The sequence below is a fragment of the Stylophora pistillata genome, chromosome 5, assembly GCF_964205215.1.
Source record: "Stylophora pistillata chromosome 5, jaStyPist1.2, whole genome shotgun sequence".
In the NCBI taxonomy this organism is placed as follows: Eukaryota; Metazoa; Cnidaria; class Anthozoa; order Scleractinia; family Pocilloporidae; genus Stylophora; species Stylophora pistillata.
The window spans coordinates 31,550,648-31,570,170 of NC_142523.1; the positions used below are offsets into that span (position 1 = coordinate 31,550,648).

The following is a 19,523-nucleotide window of genomic DNA, read 5'->3' on the forward strand; positions in this document are numbered from 1 at the left end:
ATTGATTATTTTTGTCTACCTCACCCCACACTTTAACTGTTTCCTCGAGCTTACCCTTACACATAGAAAAAACAATAAAACGTACCAACGGAAATTGGACTTTTTCATTATTAATATTGTAATATTAATAATGATAATTATTATTATTATTATTATTATTATTATTAATGTCGGTATTTTGAGAACAATTGAAAATGTTAGCTAATATTCGCTGCAAATTCAAATCATGCTGCCATTGCATAGCAATTTTATAAGATACTTGATTAACTAAAGTAAAACAAATTTCTCCCTCTTTGTCTCCTTCCTTAAATTCTCCAATTGGAATTGCAGCTATGGCTCTGTAAGTCAACTGTTTTACCTTTTAATCATCAAATTTCTACACGTGGAGTTCTCGCTATTTGCTTTAATATTTCCCATGCTATCTCTATAGTCAGTAACATAAATTTACTATTGTTTTAGCTTTGTTGTGAAGTATTGTTCACTTTCAGCCAAAAAAGGTTAAATTCTCTCATTACCCTTCTCATGACTCACGACCTTGAATGATGACTGTAACAGAGATAATATCACTACTTTTACCATGGTCAATATGCCTAATTATTATATGGCTGTGTCTGACAAGGACTGGGAACTACAGAATTCACGAATTTGATTGGCTGAAATCAATATTGAAAGCCGGCATCTAGACCGGTCTATAAGAAAATGGTAGTAAGATTATAAAAAATTGGCATATAAGACACAGCCATATAATAAAAATCTTATTAACCGAGCTAGGTCGGTCTTTATGGGAGAATCTTGATCTCGGTCGCTGGTACAGACCTCACTGCGCTCGGTCTGTACTGGTGAAGGTCAAGGTTCTCCCATACAGACCTCCCGCTCGGTTAATACGAACTAATTAGCATTCATCAATTGTTATTTAGAATCAGCTTAATTTGTTAGTTTGTTAATTCTTTTCTTTCATGTCTCACAAGTCTCTTTGAATTCCATTTGTTTGTACCATTAAATTCAATGTCTTTTTTCCTTTAATTTGACATTCAAGTATAATTTTCTGGTTTAGAAAGCAACTAAAAATGTTTCAAACAACAAACATATGAAATACATATATATGAACTGCGGTTATGAAACGTATATGTGCACGAGCTCAATTGATAGAGCGCTGCACTAGTATCGCAGAGGTCAGTGGTTCGAATCCCGTACAGGCCTGAATTTTTTTCAGGTCTGATTTTCACTATTGCTTAAATAGTGCTTTACTGCGAAGGATCGTGCACATATACGTAAAAATGTTTCCATGATTGATTTCAACAAACAACGTGGTTATTTTTTTTTAACTTTATCCGATTTGCAGTGTACTTACATAATCATAGTTACAAACGTGTTTTGTGATAAAATAGGTCCCTAGTTTGGCAAAACTTTGTGTTCTCACTCTCTGTATGGGTGCATAAATCGATATAAGTCAGGGAAATCAATCAGATTATAGTAGCAAATTAATATAAACTTTTTTGCGTCTGATCTCTTTTTACTTTATCGCTTTTCTTTGTAAATATGTAATGCTTCAAGTTTTCAGTCCTGATCAAGAGCAGGCAATTCAGATGGAGCCATTGAATGTAGAGGTAGATAAATGGGAGATTGAGGTGAGCCGTGTCCTGCTTCAAGAAGTCATTGGGCGAGGGGCGTTCGGAGCCGTGTGGAGGGCTCTGCTGAGCTCACCAAATGGAAGACCCGGAAACCGAACAGTCGCCGCTAAATGCTTCACGCGTAAGATTCCCTTGATTTGATATGTTAATACATATATAGATTCCAGGGGTGGATTAAAAAAAGTTTATTCTCAAATCAATACACACTCTTCCTCACTCTTCTACGCCCATAGATAAACACGGAACAAACGGGAGAAGAGGCAAACAAATTAATTGAATAGAATCAGCCAGTTCTCCCGGATCTTCCCTTGAGCTCTAAATCCGCCACTGGATCTAATGGAGCTTACTTTTCTCTTAAACTATGTTTTATCAAAGTGCAAGTACTTCCGATATAAAGTGTCTCATTCCCATTTTTCCAGTGGTTGACTTCTCGGGTTGACGGGGCATTGCAACAGACTGATTGGATGGTGGTTTCCGATAGTATTTGCGATGTTGTGGATGGTCAATGCACGGCCGTCGCCCTGGGTTCTCATACGGGACATCTAAGAACGGTACCACAATGCCATCGATTTCAAACCTCTTTGTATCGTTCACCTTTTCTCCATTTCGGTCATAATGTTGGGTTAATCACTGTAAATATTTAGTGTGAGTTTTCTCGAAGCCTTCGCAAAGAATTTTGGTTTAAAAGTTCCAATTTTTTCCCGGTTACCAATGCAACATTTGTTCAAATTGATATTTATCATTTTCAACGATTATTCTCAGCATTTTTCACCACTATATAAATTGCATCAACTCATTACATTATATATTATATTTATTATCGAATAACCTTTATATATATATATATATATATATATATATATATATATATATATATATATAGATATAATGCTTTTTTATTAATTCTTTGTCAATCACATTTGTCATGAGCCTCTGGCTCGGGAGATCTGGGCAACCACTCCCCGTGTAATAGACTTTAAATAAATACTTACTATATAAATACGGAACAAAAGCCACAACAAAAATAATTTACATAAGGATGCTAAACAAAAAAAACCAAGAGTCCATTGTTAAGATTTGAACCTAAGCTGGTTCCGATCTTATATCGATTCAGCAGTGTCTGGGGAGAACTCGTCGGCGAGTTGAGTAACGTACTGGTTTCAAATAATTTCATCTCAATGGTAAAAGGAAGATGTCAGGTTTGAAACCCAAATAGACTAGTTCTCAGTCTCAAGCTTGAAACAAATGCATTTATCAGAATGATTATCTATTCATCAACATACTCTGTTGTTGTAGCCACTGCTGGAGAGGAAGGAAGGAAATGTTTGATGAGAGAAATTGAGCTGGGAAAACTTATCGGTGAAAACAATCAGCCAAACATTGTAAAGTTCATGGGCTGCGTTACAACTCAAAGTAAGTACTAAGTGTAAAGCATTTTTCTATGTAGAAGTTATTAAAAATACTACACTACCTCTTTATGTGAGCTCCATAACCAGAATGGACTGTTGATCGGACGAATTTGTGGTTTCTTTTTTTTGTTGTTTTGCTTTTTATGTTTCTTTGTGTGTGTGTGTGTGTGTGTGTGTGTGTGTGTGTTGTGTGTGTGTGTGTGTGTGTGTGTGTGTGTGTGTGCGCGCGCGCGCGCGGTAGCGAGATTGTTCCTCTTTGAGAACATTTATCGATAGCCCGATCACGAAGATCTTGAACGCACGACCAGAGTATCTTATGTCACTAATCTTGGTAACTGGGCTATCTTGCTTTCTCATTTAAAAAACTTAGGCCTAAGTCTCATGAAGGAAAATCCTCAAGATGATTCCTCTTCCGAAGTTTTTAGTAGATATTGTGGTCATGAGCCTTCACTTTTTTTTCTTTAACGCCACTTCAAGTTCACCCAATTCTCATCATGGAATACATGCCATGCGGCGACCTACTTGGTTATCTGCGAAAATGCCGAGGAGTGAGGGATCGGTATTATCTTGGTGACGGAAGGGCTCAAGATTTGACCAACTACGATCTTGTCATGTTTGCCAAACAAATCGCTGCCGGTATGGTGTTCCTTGGATCGAGAGGGGTAAGTGAAGTCCTTCATTGTTTTCATAAATCAATTCTAACTCCGAAAAATCTCTCAGATCTTTAAACTGTTTTACATTGGCTCGGATGCTGACCAACATTTTAGGTACGTTTCACTTATATAAAATCTGAGACCTTCTTTGGGCCGTGGTACTATTATTACAGTGAGAAGATCACTTCGGATGTCAAACTTATAGGACCGGTTATTTAAACAAAGTTCAGTAGTTGTTTACAAAACTGTGATCTAAACTATCTTCATGTTAGCTGAACCTTTTGTGTGAGCCTTTTATTTTTATGATCCAAGCCGAGAAAGCCGAAAACATGCAGTCGAGGGACATTTATTCAAATAATAGAGAAAACCCGACGCCCATTGCTCGGGTAAAAGCGTGGTTGGGTTGGACCTCGTTTGAATAACTAAACGTTATTGATGAATGTGTGAACTTGTAAAAAAGGTATATTTACTTCCATGAGGAAAAAGATATGAGAGTAATTTTCATAATAGTTTGGTAAGATGGTGGGATACGCGCCAACCATATTAGATATTGGTCTGTTGTGGGACACTCCGCTGCGTTAACAGGAACAGGAAAAAAAAGCAAGAAAGAACTTTTTTGCCAAAATTAAAGAAAAAAGCGATAAAAGGGAACGCCCCTCGACATTTGTAACAAGAAACGAAAGTAATGAAAAGAGCAAATTGTTTTTCTGAGCAGTCTTCTGTTGGTTTACCATTTCTAAATTTTATTTTACAGTCGCAATCATTATTACTGTGATTATCGTAATTATCATCATCATCATCACTACTGTTTGCCATTTTTCCGGAGAAAGTAAACGACTTAGTCCTGACAGCCTTGAAGAACTATAATGGCCTGCCTAGTTGCCCTTTTCTCTTCGCACATAGTCAGACGTTGAACTTGCCGTTTTGTCATTAAATCAAATAGTTTAGAAGGTTTCACGTCATGGATCTTTGTCTCCTGGTAGATCATCCATCGTGACCTTGCGGCCCGAAACATTCTCCTCGATAACAACTATGTTTGCAAAGTGACAGACTTTGGCATGGCATATCAAAGCTTTAAATATGGCCATGGAAATGCCAAAAAGGTGAGAAATGCTTTTTGTTGTTGTTGTTGTTGTTGCTTTATTGTGGAGCTTTCCAGAAACAAGCTGTAAACCCCAGCATTTTCTCAGCATGAAATTAACTTAGCTCGACCACCAACATGGCTTTCATAGTTTACACTGACCTAAAAAAAAGGGAAAAAGACAGTAAAACGCTAAGCATCGGGGTACATAAATTTCACTGAAGTTGTTTGTAAAAAGTTTTGCGAAAGGAAGTATGTTTTCTATTTTCTAATAGGGCTGCTTGAAAGCTATTTTTAAAGAATGGCAAATTTATTTTTGTCTTACATTTTTACGTAATTATATTACGTAGCTTCATATTTTGTAAAATGACTTTGCCGAAGAAGGGAGATAATTTTTAAAGCAAAATGTAGATCTGGAAAAGCAGACATCTTTTCTCGCCAAATGCTACAAATAGCTTCAGTCGTTACTATCGCAACTACTCGGTGGCCCGCTTCAGTCCTCTTATGTTCTCTTGATTTGAGTCTCTTCTTTTCCTCCTTTGTCTCCGACTCATTCTGTTAGAGGCTGTATGCACTGATCCGAAAGAAGTTTCCTTTGGATACTTTCCTTATTCTGCACTAATCCATAATTTTCATTTGAGCAAAACCTCCTGTATGTGCCTTTCCCATTGCCATCTTAATTGAGTCTTTCTCTTAATTTAATCATGCACTTATTTTTTCCAAGATGTTCAATTCTAATGCATCTCACCGTTCAAGGATCCAAAATATTTACCTCCTTTGCTTTTCTCATTTTCGTTAGCCATTCTTCTCGTACTTGTTTCATCTTCGCGTTAAAAAAATTGACGACTTTATTTTCTCAAACTGAATAAAGTGCATGAAGGACCAACTATTCTTTGGTGTTCAACATTTCACAGTGTTTCTGTTTACACTACCACTAATTTTTCTTTGCAAAACAACAGATACCCAGAGATAATTGATATTGAAGAAAATAATAAAAATAAGATGTAAAGCAGAAATAACAAAAAACAAACAAAAAACAAAGCAAGGCAAATAAAATTATGATAATGATAGTTTAAACAGAAGTTTTAATGTTTGTTTCCGCAGGGATGTTTGCCAATCAAATGGACCGCACCAGAAATTCTGCTGGGAAATCTCGCTGGACATTCCACTTTGAGTGATTTGTATGTATTGTGTATATTCTTCCCTCGCCTCAACAAAATGATCACCCAATTTGATTTTTTTTTTTGTTATTACTTCACATCCAAAATTCGCTTGGCATTGACTGTGGAATATTTTTGATATATTCATCAGGTGGTCCTATGGAATCGTTCTGTATGAGATAGTTACCCTTGGTAAGGTTCAATAAGAATGTTATTTTATAATAAAGATTTGTTTTTACTTTTTTTTCAGGCCTCTTAATCCTGAAATGGGCCTTAAACAAGATAATATAGATGGTTTACATCCTCTTGCCTTAAGTTAATTGACTAATGTCCAAGTCTTGTAATACTGATCAAGTAGTCTAAATTCTTTTGTAAAAATGAACCCTGATAATGAGTTCGGGTGGAATTGTATAACCTCCAGGCAAAACGTGAGACAATTTTTGTTTTTAGGACTATCCCGTGTTCAGTACAGATCATATGCTTTTTACACCTGAAAATAAAGTCTCAGTAACGCTGTTTTCATCTTAATATGTAGCAAACTGTTTATCGATAGTTAATCTCATGAAATGAAATGAAACAAGAAGTAGAAGGCTTCCATAATGTTCACTTGTTAGAGACTACCACAAAAACCGAACCAAAAGGAAGAAACTTTAAACTACACGGACTCAGAAATATTTATTTTTGAGCATCATCAAGCTATGTAAATGTACATGCAGGATTAAGGAAAATTTAGATTTGGGCATCATCAAGCTATGTAAATGAAGATTTCTTGTTTGTTTAAAATAATGTCAAAAAGGAACACGACGTCTAAGCCGCAGCAATTTCGTGGAACATGTTTATACGCACTCTTATCATTTCACCTGATAGGTGTTTACAATTGTAACCAATTGTTAAAATTATAGCTCTCTGACTACAATTTCAACAACTTTATCAGTGATGTGTTCAGTAATATCACATGCACACGTGCTTACGCCTTGACAGGAGGAATTCCATACGATAGATGGTCAGAAGGCAGGGTGGTTGCAGAGGTCACAAAAGGATATCAGATGCCAAAGCCTGATCATGTTGATAAAAAAACTGTGAGTTGCACCTCTCTGGTGCGATATCGACGTGTTCCAATGTATAGCCTAAAATTCAACACATCACAATTAACAGTTCTACTTGTAGAATTCTTTGCAATGTACAAATTATAAAAGCTGCCTTCTTTTAAAACTGTGAACTAAGAGCATAAGGTATTAAGCTGTGCTAATGCATGTCTACGTACTTCGACGAGGTCAGAGCGAGTGAAATAGTCCAGATATGTTTGATGATCCAAAACGAACCTAAACCATTATTTTCGTTGAAAGGGTTCCTGTAGAAGAAACATCTTGCAATTCTTCGCATAGTCCAAAAAACGTAGTTGACAATTGAGTATCACTGCTTAATTTCAGGCATGATGTGATGAAACGGTGCTGGAATTTTAACCCTGACTTCCGTCCTCCATTTGAAAATCTGCGACAAAGAATGGACAAATACATTCGTGAAGAGGTTTGTTTTAAAAAATTTAAAACTTCCCAACATTTTATGAATTTTGAAGCCTCTAAGATTTCTCAGTACTTTGACACCATTTAGTTTCGGGAGCAATGCTTGATGTGATTGGTTTTGTACCCGAAAGTGCTGTAAACGGCTCAACTAAAACCATTTAGATCCCTGGTCAGCGGTCTTTTCATGCTCGTCACGCCATCTACGCGCATTTCACCATTTTCAGTTTATAAATCTCTCTTAAAACCACAGAGATTCTCATTCCACCTTTGAAGTAACTGCACTTTTGAGCTTAATATCATAGTACATAGTGCTGTGTTGCAAGTATACAACCCTTATTTCTTGCTTTCCACCCCAGACATATGAGGAACTACTTAATCTGGGAGCTTATGACAAGAAAAAATACTCCAGGGTTGAAGATCTTGGAGATTAAGATGCAGGACCGAGTGAGGAAGTTGCAAAGAAGGCCGCTGCAAAAAGATTGGGAAAATGGTCCAGTTCCCGCCGTTAGGGCACCTTCTCTCACTTCACGGTGCTAAACTATGGGTGATAACAGCGATGATTTGAAGGTCTTTCCATATCAGAGAAACAAATGAGGTCTTTGTTTTAGATAATAACTCATCAAGTTAATTATTTAAAGATACAAATAGTTACTGAATCAATTCAGTTGAATTCAGAGTAGGAGAATTTGGGTAGATATTTCTTAGATTTTCTTAATTGATTAAAACAGGAGAGAAAGAGATAAAATAGTAACTTCCCAACAATTAAAAAGCAAAACAAACTTGAGAAACGGCCCGTCCATACTCCTTAAATTTGCGAACGGTTGTAGTGAAAACGTTCTGCCGTAAATTGTTTTGTAGCAAATCTAGTAAGGAATCCTTCAAAGGATATTTGAAATTTGGTAATTTTTTTTGTAGTTTGGTAATGTATTAGTTGTGTGGTATTAATCACCATTGAAGTATCCCGTATGCTGATATTATCGATTCCATAGATGTTCTTTAGTTCAAATGCAGTTTGCTCTCGTATTGCTTTGTTTAACTTTCGATCCATCGGCATTTGAAAACAATTGATTGCATTGTTATTGAAATGTATTGCTTTGCTTTAAGTGTTAAATGCTTTTGTCGTAAACGGAGAGAACCGTCTTAATAGAGTGAGTAAATTTAGGTTAATTTTCTTAAGTGGTTTCGGTTCGTACGAGAAAAAAAAGGAAACCCTATTGAGGAGTATTCGTTTTGGTAGACAGACACTACTTTCTGTGCTAGAACGGAATTCTTATTTGAAAACTAAATGGAGTTAGATCATGTAGATTTATTGGCGTTATTTCAGTACTATACAAAAATCACACAAAAAATTGTATTAAGTGTTATTTCACACACTCTATTTAATATCTGCAATTAAAAGGTTAGAAGCATATGTTATGGCTTTTTATTGATCGCAATCAAAATTCCTTTAAATTGATACATTGCCGTATCCTTGCTTAGCTTTCCTAGGGATGACGTTGTCCATAAAGAAGAATTGTCAAAAAATCAATGGTGTTTTTCTCTTCAGCGGTAATTATATTCCATCCAAGGGGAATCAATCAATCAGACACCTATACCAACTCCTATTGTTGAGCTCGTAAGAGAAAGTTTTAACATAGTTAGTAGAGGGGACTGGTTAGGAAACGCGGCAAACTTCAGAGGGCCGGCCTATTGTCTGTCCCCTGAGCTTCGCTCGAACGTCACGTGACCAATGACCCTGCACAGAACATAAACAATATGGAGGACATGAACGACTTATTTTTCTTCGGCGACGATTTTGATGCCATTTTGGAAACTTTGGAAAACGAGGAAGAATACAAGAGCCCTTTGTCGAAGCAGCTGACTCTGTAAGTCTTTTAGAAGCCTTTGAAACGTTATTTTCGCCCAAAAACTTTGTAGTTATTGATGCCCTTAGCAACGGCATCGGTCGTAGTACAATAACATATTTTTTTAACTGAAAGTCTTTCAATTTTTAGGTTCAATACGAAGAGGGAATTGTTTGCTAGTTGTGCCAAAAGAAATGCAAGGCTAAGGCTGGATTAAAAAGACATAAGACAATAAAGCATAAGGAGGAACAAGCGCGGGGAAATCAACCGACTCAAGAAGCCAAATTCACTGGTGAAGACTTCGAAGCGTTATCAATGAAAGCACGAGATAAAATAATTGAAAGAAAAATCTACCCTCAAAGCGTAAAAGAAGAGCTACGAAGATATACGAACTGGGATGAAGAAAATATGGACTTCTCAGAAGTAGAATCCATGTATATGCGTTTGGTTAAAACTGGAAATGCAGAACAATTCTACTCGAAGTACTATTCAAGAATAGGCCTCAATTCAACAAAGATTTTTGTGGGGTTGTCAAGTAATACGGCAAAATTGCTTAGTACCAAAGTGGCTGATTGTTTGTTAGCTTACAGCAAACAGAAAGATGAATCACCAAATCCCAATATCCCTACTAAACTGTGTGATAGAGATATGGCAGGGTTACAATATATTGGAGGATATGTTCTGCACAAGCTTTATAGCAAGGTGAACAATTAATGTATATAATCCCACAGCACATACTGAACAAATAGCTTCAATACTGAAAGCTGGCAAAGCAGAAGATTTGCATGTTGCAGGGAGTCAAAAACTAATTTCATCTTTAAACGGAGGTGGACTTTGGGTTATTTCTAAACAAGCTCAAACAATTTTTAAGAGAATAGAACATAATTTTAGGATTCTGACCTCAGGAAGTCTCCAGCTGAAGATTGACAATGTTAAGATGAATCCAAATCAGCTTGTGATGTTCAATTGGTCTAAGCATATAACACCATGTTGTTGGACTCAGACACAGTGGTAGATAACAGCATTGCAAAAGATGTTTTGGACAGCATTATTCATTTATATGTTACTGTACGGTGTTTTTTACTGGCCAAAGATGTTATACAGAAACAAAATTCAATGTAAACAAAGGAAGACGAAAACAGTACGAAAGGAAATTTGTAGAGCCAGCAAAGAACAAGAAAGGCAGATATAGTTAGAATTAAGAGCCTGCAACAATTTGTCAATAAGTAATTTATTACAAAAGATTAATTTGGTAGCTACAACCTGCAACATATTAAATATTGCTCATTAATGATTATTTTATAGACAAAAACGAGTATAAAGGCTATATGTTCAAAGTATCTAACATAGAGTAACTTATTTATTTTCAGCCAGTCTTCTCGCCACTTCTTGTATTCTGTGTTTCGCGGCGCCGGTAGCTTCCAGATTTCAATTCCTTTACTTCTCCTACACGTTCCACAGCCAAATACTGAACAATTTTCACCTGGCATTATGTCCACTGACTTGATTAATGTTTTTAGCTATATTTTGAAGGTAAGATGTCGCTCGATCACGGAGAAAATCCAAAAACTTAAACGCTACGTGACTGTCGAAACAAGCCCGCGGTGCCATTTTGGATTTGTGTGTGCAGGGTCATTGTCACGTGACCTCGATAAAATCGAACAATAACCTATCCGACTGAAGTTTGCCGCGTTTCCTAACCAGTCCCCTCTACTAACTATGGTTTTAAAGCGTGTCCACCTGACAACCATGCAGACGAGTCTGCACGACCCCGCATTTCGCTCAAATTTTGCTCACTTGTTGCCCGCAATGAACCTACAATCGAGACCAAACGGCTTATCCAGATACTAATTTTCAAAACAGCTAAACAAGTTTTAAGTTTTTGGTAAAAAATGCAGAAAAATCTGTGCAAAAATGCCGTGAATTCATGATGTGGGTATCAGTATCCAAAATCTCAAGCCAACAAAAATATTTCGCTATAGTTAATATTAGAAACCTAAATCTTTATGTGCGAACATAAAAAAAAATATATATGATTGTCCTGTTTTTATATTTGTGAGCTATCGATATCAAGCTTAACAATTTTCACCATTTTGCGAAATAACAGAGAATACTCCAAAAATAGCGGGAATAAGCGACAAACGGCCATGTTTTGATTTATTTCAATGCTTTTTCCAACTCGAACAAGTGATGATCTTAGCGATTACAGAAATATAAGTGTGTGATGTTTCCCTTTTTTGATGAAGAATTTTCCCTTGAAATACGTCAATCCGGCGTGCCTGGGAGGGTCACGTGACCGAAGTTGGACTGAGATTTGAAAAGAACTCCCATGTTTACTAAGTTTCGTTTCGCCAGCATTAGTTCGTTTCTCTGTTAAAGGGTTCCTGATAATATACAGTTAATTCTGACCTACAGATACCCCGCTAGTACTCTCGGAAGCTAAACTACGACTAAAGCTACAAATAAATTAAAAAAAAACAACTCCCACTATTACATTAGGACAAGCGCTTCATGAGGTCCCTTTCAGCATTTTGGTGCGGGTACTCATGTTACAGGAAGTAAAACTTAGAAAAAAGATAGGCTTACTTATTGCGTGGTTTGTTTGTTTCTTTTGTATATTCGTTTGTTTGTTTGTTTTTGCAATTTTATTTAGAGTTAAGCAGAAAGGGTTGAAATGGTCAATGTGAACCTTTCTTGAATCTGTTGGTCTTTTTACCTCAAGTTTCTCCCCATATCACTAAGCCTCCGATAACCCTGTCTGTAACCGAAGGGTATCCAGTCAACTTCAGTTGTCGAGCCTCAGGTGTGCCAAAACCAACCATAGTGTGGGTTTTTAATTATAGTGACTACCTATCTGACATCAGTCGAACCGATCATGATGGAGAATCGTTGCTAGAGTTGCCAAGTGTCAGAAAAGAGATGAAAGGCACTACAGGTGCGAAGCGAAAAACTAAGCAAATACTACTACTTCCTCTGCAACACTGCGTGTTTATGGTAAGTTTAATCATAATTATTGCGATGGCTTTAACGATAACGATGACGAAAAGAAAGACGATGACTATGGAGAAGGGACCGGATGTGAAGATAAAGCTGTAGTCATTTGGGAGGCGAGAACAAACAAAGAAAAGAAATAAAAGTGACGGCACTATCATGGTTAATTGATACGAATGACTGTAATTACACCGTTGATTAAAGAGATTAGCAAAAACTAACGATAAAAACCGACGTTTCGGTGTCATCATGACGCCATTGTCAAAGTGAAATAAAAAATGAAGTTTGTGGCAAGGTGTAACACTAAATTAGCATAAATATGTTACGAGCTAATTAAAAACAAATACTTTTGCGCGAATTGAATCGCTTTGCACGTTCAGAGTGGGTTTTAAGTCTCTGATGAAAAGCATTTCGTTCACCAAACAATCGAACTTGTTACCACACCTTTTCAGAATGCTAAAACGTTTTAGTAGGTCTTTCGGGACTTCGCTGTGCCGTTCGTGGTAGTGTTTATATATTGAAGATGCCTTCCGTTTATGTCCATCCACGCGTGTGTGTAAGTGTCCGCGTGTATAGCCCACATAACCCGCATCACACAGGTCACATTGAAATTGATAAACGACGCGTTGTTGGTTGACAATCTGTGGCTTGATTTCTCGTACTTTAAGATCTTGGCCAACTTTGCGGCTAACAAATACTGGCTGGACAGTTGTCTGCACCTTCATGCTAAGATTCTTGAGCTCTTTCTTAACATAATTTGCTGATTCCTGATCTTTGAAAGGTATGACCACACGAACAATAGATATTGGTTCTTTGGGCGTCTGTGTGGGCTGCGTACCAACAATTCTTGATTGTAAGAAGGTGTTAATGGTAGAATTTACCAGGCGTTCCGGGTATTTAAGCCGTGCGAAAACTTTCTTTAGGCGATCACACTCATCAGAGAAATGGGCCCAGGAGGAAGATAATCGGTGTGCGCGATCCAGCATAGTTTTCAGCAAGCTCCGTTTGTAGCGATTGTCTACATGGCTTTGGTAGTGTAATAGTAGGCCCGTGTTTGTTGGTTTCACATATACCTTGGCTTCAATCCGAGGTGCATGGTCGAGTAGTTCGGTGCCAAGGAAAGGAAGATTGCTGTTCTTCTCCACCTCCATGGTGAATTTGAACGAAGTGTGGGCGCTGTTGAGGGTATGCAAGAAGGTAGTTGCTGTTGCTAGATCAGGCATTACAGTGAGTGTATCATCAACATATCGACGATAATAGGATGGGAGTTTTCTTTGTCGCTCAAGGGTATCTTTGATGGATGACATGAAGACGTTTGCTAATAAGGGCCCGAGAGGGGACCCCATAGCAACGCCATTTGTCTGTTCGTATAGAGCTCCGTTAAATTGAAATAGTTGGCCTTTGGTGGCTACGTTTAGGAGGTCAATAAGATCTGTTCTGGTAAGGGCAAGATTGTGGGTAGTATTGAACCAATTGTTCGAAAAGGCTCTGTTAACCAAGATCTCTGTTGTTTCGTCCAAAGGCACGTTTGTGAATAACGAGGAGACATCATACGAAACCAATATTTCACCCTTGTTGATCTTCAGCTCGTGAATCTCTTTTGTGAAATCAAAATTATCAGTAACTGTATACTGATTAAGGGACAAGGGCTTCAATTTCTCGTCGAGCCATTTAGCAAGGGGAAAGTTGTACGTGTCGGTGGCTGATAATATAGGCCTCATAGCCAATGGTTCTTTGTGGGTTTTTGGCAACCCATATAAATGTGCCAATCTGGAACCTGTAGGGCTCACGGAATCTGCAAAGGTCTTCGGTAGAATTCTACGAACAATGGAATCTAGGATCTTCTCTTTTTGTAGTAGGGGGTGGTAATATTTGGATGGTCTGCCCCTGGTCTTGGGTTTCTCCAGGGGGAACGGCACGGAACTTGCTTGTATCATTGACTGAGGCTTCAGAAAGTAATCGTAAGTATTCGGTTTTGTCTAGAACCACAACACCAGACCCTTTGTCGGGTTTCGTGATAACTATGTCGTCGCGTCCTTTTAACTCCTCTATAGCTCTCAACAATGTCTTTGGAGGTTTCGGACTCTTGCGTTCGATGTAATTGAGTGCAACGAAACGTAACGTTGCTGCAGATAATTCCTTTAAATTATCATCATTGAGGTGGGGTTCAAGGCTCCAATAGGCCTTTTCAAAGCTTGCTTTAACGTCCATGGGAGACACATGTTGAGGAATGGCAAATTTTAATCCTCGGCAAAGGACCAGTTTCTGAAAAAAGGAGAGGTTGTAGGATGACAGGTTCAAAATATGTTCGTCAACATCCATTTCGATGTTGAGCAGCCGTGAGATCTTCTTCGTGTGAGTATTCATAACTTCCTGATGATATTTCTTTTTCAGGCTAACCATAGTACGTAGAACACAGGTGTAGCGAAGCAAACTACAGCTCCGGCGAATCTCATCGTAGATGGAATTGATCTCGCGTTTTAGATAAGCACTCTGTTTGATCTTTCCATTTAGTTCCTCAGAGATGACATTCCTTGTAAAGGTTTCGGAAGAGTGCTTCCATTTGGAACGCCTTGCTTTGTCGACCTTGGCGAAAGTTGGAGTTAGGTCGAAGTTCTGACAGAGTCTGAGGAATTCGATTGAGCCATCGCAGTTAATCTGTTTCTTGCTGCATTGTTCAAGTCTCCTGAACAAATGTAGCTGATTATCGCGTTTTAAGATTCTTATCAATAAAGATTTAGAAATGCAAAGACTAGCCAAAACTAACGATAAAAACCAGACGCCCAAAGAACCAATATCCATTGTTCGTGTGGTCATACCTTTCAAAGATCAGGAATCAGCAAATTATGTTAAGAAAGAGCTCAAGAATCTTAGCATGAAGGTGCAGACAACTGTCCAGCCAGTATTTGTTAGCCGCAAAGTTGGCCAAGATCTTAAAGTACGAGAAATCAAGCCACAGATTGTCAACCAACAACGCGTCGTTTATCAATTTCAATGTGACCTGTGTGATGCGGGTTATGTGGGCTATACACGCGGACACTTGCACACACGCGTGGATGGACATAAACGGAAGGCATCTTCAATATATAAACACTACCACGAACGGCACAGCGAAGTCCCGAAAGACCTACTGAAACGTTTCAGCATTCTGAAAAGGTGTAGTAACAAGTTCGATTGTTTGGTGAACGAAATGCTTTTCATCAGAGACTTAAAACCCACTCTGAACGTGCAAAGCGATTCAATTCGCGCAAAAGTATTTGTTTTTAATTAGCTCGTAACATATTTATGCTAATTTAGTGTTACACCTTGCCACAAACTTCATTTTTTATTTCTCCTTAACAATGGCGTCATGATGACACCAAAACGTCGGTTTTTATCGTTAGTTTTTGCTAGTCTTTGCATTTCTAAATCTTTATTGATTAAAGAGATGCGCGCGTTTTTTGAGTAATCGAGCGGGTAAACTTTGGATAATCAGATCCTCAGCTGATTTTCCCACTTCTAAAATTGTAATATATTTGTACTGACGTGACATGTTTGCTGATTTTACAATTTTCAACATGACTTTGGCATACAATTGCCTCTGGCAGATATTCAGCCGCAAACGGCTTTTGGTAAGCATAAGCATAATGAATCGCCTGCTTTTAAAAATAGCGGGTTGACGTGTGAACATGGGTAGATATTTATCCTGACAAGTGAATAAGCGAGAGCAATGTTCCCTGCGAGTGAAAGAGTACAAAATCACAACCAATGAAAACCAACTAGTATACGATTTGCAGCTAACATGATAGATTTCTAACTTTTTCGGCTGCTGCATGTAAATGTCTGGAGAACAATAGGCTTTCCGGACGTAATTTTTAAAAACACGATGATAGGTAGCTGAAAAAGTAAGACGCAAAGTCATCAATTATTAATGCGACGCACAATAATTTCGACTATGAACCTGGGGATGAATAGATTGGGCTGCTTAACTGATTTGTGGAGTCCTTTCAATACAGTTACCGAGAGGTTAATTTAAAATTTTAAAGTATTGGAACCATGCAAATTTGGGCGCTTGCAACAGTAACCAGTCATTTAAAAGCATGGGGGCTCAAATTCTCCTCCGAAACCTTTTCGAATCGTTTTCATCAGAAGCAACATGTTCCAAACATTCCTTTTATGAAGTCGAATTTAGCTTGTATTCCTTTTATTAATATTAATCCAATTTTTTTTTTTTACTTTGGAGAGTTGTAAATGCGAGTTCGAATATCTTTAAATTAATTACCCCTTATTCTCAACGTAGAAAAAGCCTCTGTTCAAGTTGCTCCAGATCCATATCCAACACTCACAACAGAAGATGTCCTCACATTGACCTGCCAGGTCAACGAAGACACAATAGAAGTAGTTTGGAAAAAAGATTGAGACTCACCATCAGAAAGAGCAAAGATTTATACACAATTGGATAAGAAAGAGAGTGAACCTACCATTGCTAAGGTTTTGGAAGAAGACGGTGGAAAATACTCTTGCGAAGGGCGTAACAAGCTTGGGTTTGTGGCCCGCTCCTTTGTAAAAATAACTGTCAAAGGTAAGCTGGCGTTACTCTTGTGTCTAACGAAGCACATAAAACTTCAATAATCAAGTAACGAGGTCATCCTTATAGAAGAAAACTTCTACTTCTTACTTCCCTCTCAAAGTTTACTATTGGTTTTTGTTTTCTGGGAAAATACTTTCTCCAATTAAAAAGAGATTAGACACAGTAGCACAACATTATACATGTAGATTCTCACATAGGACACTTTTTCCCGTGGAAGGTCATAAGTAAATAACCTTTGATTTCTCTATAAATTTATTTAAAGAAAATCAGTTATTTCGCTTTTAAAAACAGGCGTCGATCACAGGTTAAAATAACACAGTAGGAATGCTCACAACCATTTCGAACGGTAACATGACTATTATTATTGTAACAGTTACTATCGCTGAGATTTATCCATGACCACATATTTATCTGACACATGCAAGGTTCCAATTCTTTGTGGTATTACATTGGTGGATCAGTGGCAACAGTGATTGTCATTTTGCTGATTGCCTGCTTTTTCTACAAGAGTCGAAGGACAGGTGAGGCCCAGTTGCCCTGTTTTATTTTAGCTATTTATTGTTTAAAGTAAGAGAAACGAAAATGGTTAAGTTTTTTTAATTTTTTTTTCTACCTCACCACACACTTTCCCCAAGCTAACCCTTACCCGTAGAAAAAGCACTAAAACGAACGAACGGAAATTGTAATTTTTTAAATTATTGTTATTGTTAACATTATTGATGTCTGTATTTGGAGAAAAATTGAAAATTTTTAGCTGATATTTGCAGAAAATTCAAATCATGGTGCCATTGTCTAACAAATTTTATAAGAATACTTGAGTAAATTAATTAATACAAACTTTTACCTTCTTTGTCTCTTCCATTAAATTTTTCAATTGGAATTGCAGCTATGGCTCAGTAAGTCAACTGTTTTACCTTCTTTTCATAAAATTTCTACACGTGGAGTTCTCGCCATGTGCTTTAATCTTTTCCATGCTGTCTCTATAGTCAGTAACAAACTTACTATTTTTTTTTTGTGAAGCATTCTCATTTTGTCCAAAAAAATTATTTAATTATTACCACCTTCATGACTCCCGACCTTCAATGATGACTGTCACAGAGATAATATCACCTTACTGTTATCATGGTCAATATGCATAGTTAACATTCATCAATTGTTATTTAGAATCAGCTTCATTCGTTCGCTTGCTAATTCTTTTCTTTCTTGTCTCACAAGTCTCTTTGAATTCCAATTGTTTTTATTATTGAATTCTATGTTTTTTTTCCTTTAATTTAAAATTCAATTATAATTTTCCGGTTTTGAGATCAACTGAAAAAGGTTTCCATGATTGATTTCACCAAGCAACGAGGTTATTTTTTAACTTCATCCGATTTTCAGAGTGTACTCATATAATCATAGTTACAAACATGTTTTGTGATAAAATAGGTCTCTGGTTTGGCGAAAACTTTGTCTTCTCATCATCAGTAAGGGTGCTATCTCGATACGAGTCAGGGCAATAAATCAGATTATACTTGCAAACTGATAATTTTTTTTTTGGCTTCTCATTTCTTTTTATTCTTTATCGCCTTTTCTATTTTAATCCAGAAAATTTGTAATGCTTCTAATTTTCAGTTCTGTTCAAGGGCAGGAAATTCAGATGGAGCCGTCGAATGTAGAGGTAGATGAATGGGAGATTGAGGTGAGCCGTGTCCTGCTTCAAGAAGTCATTGGGCGAGGGGCGTTCGGAGCCGTGTGGAGGGCTCTGCTGAGGTCTCCAAATGGGAGACCTGGAAACCGAACAGTCGCCGCTAAATGCTTCACTCGTAAGATTCCTTTGATTCGTTATGCTAATACATATATAGATTCTAGGGGTGGATAAAAAAGGTTTATTCTCTAATCAACACACACCCTTCCCCACTCTTCTTCGCTCACAGATAAACACGGAACAAACGGGAGAAAAGGCAAACAAATTAATTGAAAAGAATCAGCCAGTTTGGCGATATTGTCATTGCAAACATTTTTGAGTCGGGCATTTTTTAAGGGGTGGGGGGAGGGGAGGGTGGTCTCCCGGATCTTCACTCGAGCTCTAAATCCGCCACTGGATCCACTGGAGCTTATTCTTCCCTTACACTATGTTTTATTAAAGTGCAAGTACTTCCGATATAAAGTGACTCATCCCCATTTTTGCAGTGGTTGACTGTCTTCTGATAATTGTCCGTTTAGCAAAACACTTTGTTGTCTGGGAGCAAGATATGATCTGAACCATCTTAAAGATCTTTCAGACAATCCTAAATGCTCGAGCTTGCGTAGTAGCACTTTGTGGTTCAGAGAGTCAAACACCTTGGAAAAATCGACAAACAGTAGACCAGTTACTTTACCTTTGTCTATAGATTGAAGAACCCAGTTGTTCAATTGTGAGATAGCTTGTTCAGTGCTATGCCCGCGCCTAAAGCCATACTGGTGTTGATACAGAGAATCTAGCTGATGTAGATGGGCATTCAACTGGGAATGCACCACTCTTTCTACGACTTTACTCAATACTGGCAATACAGAGATAGGTCGATAGTTCTCTACTTGCAGTTTATCATCACACTTGTACAAAGGAGTAGCACGTGCATTTTTCCACAGATCAGGGACAATACCAACGCTAATTGATCGGTTCACAAGATAGGTGATTGACAG

At 37.6% G+C, this 19,523-nt stretch overlaps 3 protein-coding genes and 1 pseudogene across 4 annotated transcripts in view; 2 read left to right on the forward strand and 2 right to left on the reverse strand.

The window, feature by feature from the left end:
• The window catches only part of LOC111319337 (vascular endothelial growth factor receptor 1), a 36,972-nt gene extending 28,104 nt beyond the window's left edge, over nucleotides 1-8,868 (forward strand). Inside the window, exons 14-22 of the mRNA XM_088761084.1 lie at nucleotides 1,555-1,752; nucleotides 2,928-3,044; nucleotides 3,518-3,702; nucleotides 4,677-4,796; nucleotides 5,879-5,955; nucleotides 6,086-6,126; nucleotides 6,916-7,013; nucleotides 7,365-7,461; nucleotides 7,814-8,868. Of these exons, the coding sequence (XP_088617210.1) occupies nucleotides 1,555-1,752; nucleotides 2,928-3,044; nucleotides 3,518-3,702; nucleotides 4,677-4,796; nucleotides 5,879-5,955; nucleotides 6,086-6,126; nucleotides 6,916-7,013; nucleotides 7,365-7,370 (842 nt within the window). The 3' untranslated portion in view covers nucleotides 7,371-7,461; nucleotides 7,814-8,868. The remainder of the gene's footprint in view (nucleotides 1-1,554; nucleotides 1,753-2,927; nucleotides 3,045-3,517; nucleotides 3,703-4,676; nucleotides 4,797-5,878; nucleotides 5,956-6,085; nucleotides 6,127-6,915; nucleotides 7,014-7,364; nucleotides 7,462-7,813) is intronic.
• Nucleotides 1-19,523, reverse strand: part of LOC111347607 (uncharacterized) — a 563,268-nt gene that overhangs the window by 336,537 nt on the left and 207,208 nt on the right. The window lies entirely within an intron of this gene.
• On the forward strand, nucleotides 9,095-11,025 carry LOC148731454 (uncharacterized). 2 transcript variants are annotated; one of them, XM_088759493.1, is made up of 3 exons: nucleotides 9,095-9,322; nucleotides 9,452-10,003; nucleotides 10,672-11,025. In XM_088759493.1, exons 2-3 carry the CDS (start codon nucleotides 9,617-9,619, stop codon nucleotides 10,717-10,719), a joined length of 435 nt encoding a protein of 144 aa, XP_088615619.1. In that variant the 5' UTR covers nucleotides 9,095-9,322; nucleotides 9,452-9,616; the 3' UTR covers nucleotides 10,720-11,025. The 2 variants fall into 2 exon arrangements, with proteins under 2 accessions (XP_088615619.1, XP_088615620.1); XM_088759494.1 differs by lacking the exon at nucleotides 10,672-11,025 and having other exon boundaries at nucleotides 9,452-10,403.
• On the reverse strand, nucleotides 12,724-14,775 carry LOC148731455 (uncharacterized; annotated as a pseudogene).